The sequence below is a fragment of the Protomyctophum parallelum genome (assembly GCF_964188405.1).
Source record: "Protomyctophum parallelum genome assembly, chromosome: 14".
NCBI lineage: Eukaryota > Metazoa > Chordata > Actinopteri > Myctophiformes > Myctophidae > Protomyctophum > Protomyctophum parallelum.
The window spans coordinates 34,824,541-34,833,603 of NC_139709.1; the positions used below are offsets into that span (position 1 = coordinate 34,824,541).

A 9,063-nucleotide genomic window follows, 5' to 3' on the forward strand; every position below is an offset into this window, starting at 1 on the left:
CAGATCTACAAGAGCTTGTAGATCAGCTATTTTCAGGGCGCAACCCAGCAGTCTTTAGCTAGTGGAGATGCAGGTGTAACAACATGGATTTCGAAAACAAATTAGTTCAACGCCAAAATACAGTGTTCAAGTTCAGGAGACTTCGGAGGGGGAAAAAAACAATTCTCCTGAATGCTGCCTTCCGGCATGGGATGGCATGGGAAAGGAGTGGCATTTGCTATTTCTTTCACCATGTAGTAAACGCTACACATTCGCATGTCAGTTGTTGTTGTTTTACAGACGGGTATATAAAGGGCAGGGGCTGAAGCCCCCCTTTGATGTCTATGTGTGCACGTCCCTGCGCACCATGTCACATGACATGTTTACTCACGGGTCATAGGCCGCCAGCAGGAAGTTGAGCAGCAGGCTGATGCACTGTTCCACGTTGATCTGGTGGGTGGTGGGCATGCGCTTGTTCAGCTGGTAGAAGATGGTCGACAGCACCGCTTCTAGGCGAGCCACCGTGAACTCCGTGGTGAGGTCCATGCCGTTGAGGCCATTTTCTCGGAAAGCCTCGATGACATTCCAGATGTCAACTAAATGTACTGGGAGACAAACGGGGAAAGACAATGTCTCTTAACCCATTTCGACCTGAGGACGATTCTAAAAATGTCTGTTTGAAAATGACAGTTTTCTGAAAAAGCTATGTTTCTATGTCAGTCGTTCTTCGATTTTTCAAAAATAGCAGACCTACAAGCTCGTAGGTCTGCTATTTTTCAGTAGCAAAATGGGTTAACTTGCCGCCGCGACAACCAACAACAACACCAGTGCCAGGCATGTATACTCACGGTTGCATTTCTTCTGAACAAATCTCAGCTTGCAAGCTGTTCTGTACGTTGACAGTCTTATAGAATCCAACTCTTGAGCCCCTGCAGAAAAGAAGACATGATTGTGACACAACAATACTGAGAGGGAACGTCCCCGGGAAGTGGGGAACAAACGAACAGCGGCTGACAGAAATTGCGGAACCATGGAAGACACATGTATAGCTTCACGCTCTATGTGAACACATAGGGAGAAAGGATTTGAGAGGTGGCATCGACATATAAGTGAGAAAGCATTTGAGCGGTGACATCGGAGGCATGCATCTGTTTGAGACAGTGTTTCATATATCTCTGCTGTCGGGAGGAAACCTCGTAACTCCCAAATGTTCATTTTTCAGGAAATGTAAAATATATACATTTTTACAAGAAATTAAGAAAACCTTACATTTTTAAAAACAAAGCAATACTGCCTCGTCAAAGTCGGTGTTGTAACTTCATATATTGTCTATTACTTCCATGAGAGGGGGAGAGGTGGTGGAGTTTGGTTGCTTTAGCGGACATTTTGAGGGTCCAATGGAGTTAATAGGTTTTGTCCAAAGCACTTTTTACTACTTTCCATTGGTTCAATATTTTCGCAACAACACACAGACGTAAAAGGGTGTTCAATAGCGCAGATTTATGCCAAGAAAAATCTAAAACCTCAAAAATGGAGTTTATGAGGTTTCCTCCCGACAGCAACGATATGAATTTGGCTGACACTAGTGGTGGTGGTAGTGTGTGTGTGTGTGTGGGGGGGGGGGGGTCAGTTCATGTTCATGATTTTCCCCTTTCCATGGAGGTTATAAGAAAAGGATTTGCCACTTTTATGGTCGATGAGCATCGTTGTCCAGCATCGATCACATTGAAATGTGGTCCTTTCAGAGACGAGGGCCGCGCACACTTACTCATCTCGACAAACAGTTGCCTTCTGTCTGCCATGGTGGTGTCACTGCTCCTCCTGAAACCTTCAATCATTCTGCTCGGGAAGAAGAAGAAGAAGTGAAGAAAGAAAGTGATGTCAGTGTCTATTATGCACCCCTGATTTTATTGGTAAAGCTTGAATTATCCCATTCTGGGCGCGGGAACCCCCTTTTGGTGTTTTGGAGCATTAACCCATTCTGACCTGAGATCAGATTCTAAAAATGTCAGTCGTTCTTCGATTTTTCAAAAATAGCAGACCTGCAAGCTCGTATCGCGCCACTCGGTGGCGCGATATGAGCTTGTAGATCTGCTATTTTTCAATAGCTAAAGCATAACATGATGCTAACACCAAAAGGGGTTCCCGCCCAGAATGGGTTATGTTACACTTTAGCTATTGAAAAATAGCAGATCTACAAGCTCGTACCAGCTTGTAGGTCTGCTATTTTTGAATATTCTTATATATATTCAAATCTTTGAATTTGTTTTTTAACTCAAATTCCCTGGAACTACATATTTTCAGATGGGGGTCGGCGGCCAAATACAGATAATTCTGGGGGTCCTTGACATGAAATAGATTGATCACCACTGACATAGAAACATAGGTTTTCGATTTGTAGAATCGTCCTCAGGTCGAAATGGGTTATACTAGTTGTGTACGTGTGTACGTGCACCGAAAACAGCCGATCTACAAGCTCAAAGCTTGTAGATCTACAAGCTCAAACTTGTATAGATCTAGTATTTTCGGTGCATGACACCGATGCACAACTACGTAAGTATAGAATCTGGCTTAAAGGGATAGTTCACCCACAAGAGATCCCGTATAAGTCATTTTACACTTGGTTGCATGCTGAAAATAGCAGATCTACAAGCTCACAACGCGTGGCAGTGCCGTAGATCGTCTATTTGTGTAAAAACAGTCATTATGACGGCATCAACGCCCACCAAAATACATTTTAGTCGACAAAAATAAATGTAGATTTAGTCGACTAAAATCGTATGACATTTAGTCAACTAAAACTAAGCATTCCAGGTTACTAAAATGTGACTAAAACTAAAATCTAAATTTGCTGCCAAAAACAACACAGGTTACTTCTGATGTCCTACCCGGGATTCTCCCGCATATGACCAATAAACTTCATACTGCTCTAGCAAGAGAGTCTCCGCTTGGGCAGGGCATGCTTATGAGCTTCAGGTAGTACTATTTGTCAACCAGTTCTAACTTTTTCAATTAAACTAAATGCATGCCCCACCCAGTAATTATGTCTGTGTCCCTGTTATGCCCATATATGGGGTTATTGGTCAGGGCATGCCCAAATATGGAGTCTATGCAGAAAAATAATAAACAAATAATACGGTATGAATTGTTGTGATGTCAGAACAGGCCAGCTCCATAAACTGTATGGAGGTGATCAGGTCCAGAACCCGGGCAGAGGTTTTTGCGCGGGTTCTGGACAACCGTGAGTCTGACCGACTCGACACCGGGCACTGCACTCCCTGTGGGGGTGTGGAACGCGTGTGTCGATTTTGAAGTTGGTGGGGCGAACGGTTCTCGAGTTGCGTGGATTACAGACGTACGTACACACTATGTACAGTATATGTACAGAGACTTGGCGCATTTAAGATAGTAAAGAGACCATGCATCTTTTTAAAAAAAAATAGCGTTCCGGGTTGTAGCTTTATTGATAAGTCATTACACGTCACATATTTTCACTGTTCGCACTAATCTGTTTTTTTTTTTCTCTTCCTGTTTTTCTTTCTTTCTTTTTTACTTGGCTGAATATCTTTTAATCTAATGCGAGAATCTAAAGAGCCATGCAGTCCCGACTCATGGGGTGTCACAGAAAAAACTTGAGTAAGACAAGGACAAGACTTTCAAAGGGGCAGACTGGCAGGATGAATGCTCCACACCACGCCTCACTGCACAGTGTCCAAGGCAATCTAATACACCTAGTCATGTGGTTTGTTGCCATAGTAGCAAAGAACCCAGTCACTCCATTCCTAAAAACACAGCGCTAGATCCCCCCCCCCCCATTACAGGGAATTTGCAGGGAGAAGTTTGAAGAGAACTTCTTTGACTTCCACGAGAGATATTTTCGGTTGAGATTGTGCATTGTGGCATTATATTGCATAGTATACAGATGCTTGGGCAACTGTTAAATAAATGGCTTGGCATTCTAAGTACTGTTATCGTGGTATTTATATATGAATAACTGAAATAGATTAAGCTATTTAGTGGTAGATGCAGATATTATGAAACGACACACAGACATTTTTGTGTGCTGTACAAATTGCATTTCATGCCATTCCACAAATGTCACACTCAAAGGGCAAGGTACTGTATGGTCATTTTTGAACAATATTAGCATATCAGAACCAGGCACAGGCACTGAGAAATAACATGTTTTCTTTCTCCTTCTATAGGTATACCACCAATATCCAATTCAGGTGGAGGTCTCATACTGATTAATGAATCCTGATTAATCAAATGAAAAAAGCATTTCAGAAAATGTACTGCCACAACTGGTTGGTGCAGAGATTTGGCAGAGGTGTGGGCGGCTATGAGTTCATAACGGAAGACCTTTTGAGTTTTACTATACTACTGTATATTAAACCTGGCCTAAACATGCAATAACATCAGTATGGTCCTTTAAATATCAATGTATGTTAACACAGTATCTAATATTGGGGCCGTTATACTGTTAACAGTAAACAGAATTGAAGCTTGACTTTAAAAGATTGAATCGGGAATTTAATTGCAATATTAAGATATTTAATCATTTTAACTGGCAACCACCGCATTCTGCTCCCACTACCCACCATCCCTCCTGACTGTTCACCCACAAACGTCAACACTGACGCACGCTTAAATGTTAAGGGTGCCTTGAAATACCCCACAAATGAGTCATAGGCTATAGCTGTCCATAACGTCTTCCACGTCTTCCACGTCACCAAATGTTGTGATTCAGCGATGTGCAATATAACCCACGACGCAAGACAAGTGAAGATGTCCTAGCTAAACCTAGCACCACCATGTTGCCGACCTCCAGAACGGCCCAGTTTTCTTCCCAGAGCGGCGCAGCAGCCTATGCCAGCGGCCTCCAGACAGAGTGGTTTCAACCCATGCAATGTTGCCGGCCGGCCCAGGTAATCCCCCAGAGTGGCTCTGCTTGTCTGGCCATCCTCCTGCCAATCCTCCAGTGTGTCCGCACAGCTGATTATTATCTTCCTGACGACGGTCCTACACTCATTCTTCCTGCCAGTCCACCAGAGCTGCTCTGCCTATGTTGCCTGTTGTCAGGTTGTCCAGAACAGCTCTAGCCCTTCAGACTGCTCCGCGTCCAGGTTGCTCTCCAGACGTTGGTGCTGCATCCCGGGTCAACAGCGCTCCTGTGCCCTGCATGCCCCTGCAGGCCGTCTACCTGAGCCTGATGTTTCCTGCTATTCCATACTTCTCTGCCAGATGCCCTCGGACTTTCCCTCATTTGCCCGTCACCTCACCTGACCGCCCCACCCATCAGCACACTGTTCCCACTCTTCTTATCAACCCTGCAGTCACCTGAGCTTCCCCACCTGCACCTCTTTTCCTAATTAAGCCCTCAGTCAATAGCTATACCAACTTTGGCAGGGACCAACTTCCGCTGGTCCCTGCCAAATTGTCAATGCATCTGTATTGTATTCCATGTTTCTGGTTACCTGAGTCCCGTCTCTGGAAGCAGTTCTGCCTGCCGTGCCTGACCTGCGTTTTATTACGTTTTGCCTGTTATTTGGACTTGGATGTCTTTGCCTGTGTTGGGACTACTTTTCTGGTTTTGACTACTGCCTGCCTCACCATTCTGTAAGCCTTGTACTGCCTGTTTTAGGCATAGCCTACTGTAAATCCTTTGAATTGCACCTGCTCTGACATCTGCATTTGGTTCTTCCCCTGTGTTCCTGTTAAATAATAATTGAATAATAATAATAATTGAAAATGAGTGTGTAGTGAACTGAGCATGCATGTGTAGGCTACACACTAAATGTTAGGATGAGTGACTTTGATTAATGCTGTCTTACTTCACTTCTGATGAATTGCTATGGTAAATGCATAGACAGCATGATCTGTCTATCTTTCTTGCGGTGAGAAAACTTGTATTGCATTGTACACTGCTTTATTGTTAACACCGATATCCGACGCACATCACACGTAAAATATGTGCTGTCTGGTGTGAATTTCCGGACGATATACACGAGACTGATACATGTTATTATTACATCCAACAGAACATAGATATAAAAAACCCACAATAATTAAATAAAAATACCAATCGCAAGAGGCAATCAACATACCCTTCAGAAAGTACCATGGTCGCATTCCTCTTCTCTGTGCGCTTATCACAAAGGCATGTCCTTCTTATAAAAACAACTATACACACAGTATAAATCCCCGTCTAACCAGGAGACATAACAACAAAAGCTGCCCAAATGGATGGGACTGGCTCAGGGAATCTGAAATTAGAAACTGTGAGCCTGCGCTGCCTCTATCTTTAACTACAAATGAGAAGGCTACACATTCCTGTACAGCTCTAGCTGGCTCTCCAGTTGCAGCCCCCAAACCTCTCACTTTGGCATCAGCCCAACAAACATTACTCTTGCTCTGTGCCACTGTCAAAGACTGGCAAGCATTAGAAAATAACTGCCCTTAAAAGAGCAAATCATTTGTATACCATAAACACTGTAGATGATTGTAGCGCTCTGCCAAAACTAAGCCAAAGACTCTTTCGGCAATGACCCTACTTATCATCTATTTCCAAAAAAGAACTGTGTCGGACGGCCAGATGCTAAGCTGTGTTTAAGACAAGCATAAGCACCGTTCCCTTATTAGTGAGTTATTTATGTTATAAGTCTATTTTCGAAACTGAACAAAGAAAACACAAGACAAGGCACAGTGCTTCCCTTGAACTACTTGGATTTGTTAGTCATATACAGTACATCAATAGTCCAGAATTTCCAAATGTGAACAGTTGCTTGACTTGTGATTTGTACTTTGCTGGCATAGCTGACTCATAACGTAAGCTGTGCAACATACAGTACATTGCAGCTGTTCATGTATTTGCCCCCAACTGATTGGCCAGTGTTATTTTTACATCATGGGAGCATGAACGATTGGCATCTGATTTCCAACCTGTAACAGCGAGAGAATACAAAAACTTAAGCTGAACTACAGTGGAATGGCCATTATAAATGCAAAGGCAATAAAACGAGTGTTTTAATGCTTCATAGGCTAAACAGTCAAGTGTAGCACACTAAAGCCCTCTGGTACCAGCCTGTGATGTCTGCTATAGTGGGCCCTCTGTAGTGTCGCCTAGTAAGCAGGGGGGCTTGGGAACTTGGGAACCAAACGTGTGTTGTGTGTGTTGTTGTCGACAGGACTGACACATCTGTATGATTGTTGAGTTGACTATGTATTATTAGGCTATACCGTATGGCATTTTATAATGTGATGTGATTTCCTGTTGGAAATACTAGCCTAAGTATTATATGCATATGCAGTGCCAAATAACAGATAACTGAAATATGCAATTATTATAGCAATATGAAATTCAAGAAATTAACTCGTGATTATACATATTTTATACTGATGATTTTGGATTGTTATCGTCTGTATGTTCGACTATTAACACGCAAATCAGTGGGAGCTCATCATAAAATTCCAGCACCAAACGAATTAGCTTTTCTTCCAGGATAAAAGATTTGTTAAGAAGAAAGGCAACAGGCAAGCATGGACTGTGGACAGTTACGACTAGAGCATCACCTGTCACGACACGACAGCAATATAGGACCTCGATCTGAGCGACAAGGTTTTATAGTGCGAAAAACAGACCCACTGGATTATACATGTTTGTTTATTTTTTTTATAAAGACAATTTGCCCTCATTTCAACGTCAAAACGTGCCAGTTTAGTTAACTAATTTTAGAGTAATAAAGTAGCTTATGGTCGCTCCACTACTACAGACCATACCAGCGCGATCAGCTGCCTGCCTGCAGCGCACTTTGCACGAGACTTACCAGAATGTCGAGGCATGTCATGCAACATCACTGTTTACATCCAGGAATCAGCCAGAGAGTCACTTCATATCCACCAGTAGACACAGTATAGTACAATATCGTGAATGTCGACTCGCGGTCTATTGTCCATCGTTGCACGAGACGCTCATCTCACCACTCCACTGTACAGACAGTATCACCACAGTAGCCTACTACTCTACGCCAATTGCAACACAACGATGGTGTTGTAGGAAATGTTCGTGGAGCGGCGTAGCAGCAGCGCACTAGACTAGAGCAGTCCAGCGAGTATGTGGCCTCTGCGATGACGTAATGCGGAATCTCTTCACTTGCGTCAGTTTTTGTCTACTCTTCTGGCTGGTACTAGGATACACATTTTACTTGAGGGGGGGGGGGGGGGGGGGGGCTACACACCTCCACACTGTGCACTGACTGCACTGACTCAACTCAACACAGTTTTGCCTCTCACGATTTGTATTTGTATTATACTTTATTGTCTCTAATCCAAATCCTGCTGCATATGTTTTGCTGTGAGAACAAAGGAGATTAACGCTGTCTGAAAGTGGTAATTAATTAATCTAGTGTTGGGCCTATGCTATTTTTTCTTTTCTTTTTGATAGATCAATCATTTTCAGTGAGCAACTCTCCCAATTATCTAGAATTCATTTCAAGACTATTACCAATATCAAATTAACGTGCATTGTCTTCAGGGCTATAATATAGCCTATAGAGCAATATAGCTGCTCTATTTGCGATCCAAATAAAATACCCATGTTGTGTAACGCCTGCAAAGTTTTTCTTTTTTATGTGGATTTCCATTATAGGCTTTTCACATGCCTCTGACATTAATCTTGTCTTGTCTTTGTCTGTATAAACCTGCTGTGCCTACAGTGTAGGCTACTTATAAACGTAGGCCTATTGAATGTAGGCTATGTGTCAAAGTTAATTGTGCAACACACAATGACAAAGGTTCGGTTCACCCGTGCAGCTGGCTCAGCTGAACAGAAAGTGAATTTACTGTTCTCTAGTCATTAGTCTTGAATGCAGCCCCGACTTTCACTCTGAACCTGCTTGTTGCTAGGCAACCGCAGCATAATGCTGAGTGGAGATTGACAGCACGTTAACTCAACGGTCGCGAGACACAATACATTGTTGCCACTGTTGCTTTATTAGCCGGGACAAACTTTGCAGTAGGAGGATAGGCCTAACTTCGGCCAGATAATCGGCTCTCGGGTAAAGGATAATAATAATTAACACATAA

General features: G+C 43.0%; 1 protein-coding gene across 7 annotated transcripts in view; it reads right to left on the reverse strand.

The window, feature by feature from the left end:
* The window catches only part of dtna (dystrobrevin, alpha), a 34,972-nt gene extending 26,952 nt beyond the window's left edge, over positions 1 to 8,020 (reverse strand). For 6 of the 7 annotated variants that reach the window (XM_083782412.1, XM_083782410.1, XM_083782411.1 and 3 more), the window contains exons 1-4: positions 6,087 to 6,236; positions 1,748 to 1,818; positions 828 to 908; positions 371 to 584 (exon numbers count right to left, since the gene is read on the reverse strand). In XM_083782412.1, coding sequence (XP_083638538.1) covers positions 371 to 584; positions 828 to 908; positions 1,748 to 1,818; positions 6,087 to 6,103 — 383 coding nt within the window. In that variant the 5' untranslated portion in view covers positions 6,104 to 6,236. Of the gene's footprint in view, positions 1 to 370; positions 585 to 827; positions 909 to 1,747; positions 1,819 to 6,086; positions 6,237 to 7,805 lie in introns of those variants that run through there. The other variant, XM_083782408.1, reaches the window with a different exon arrangement.
* Between the last annotated feature and the right edge of the window lie 1,043 nt (positions 8,021 to 9,063).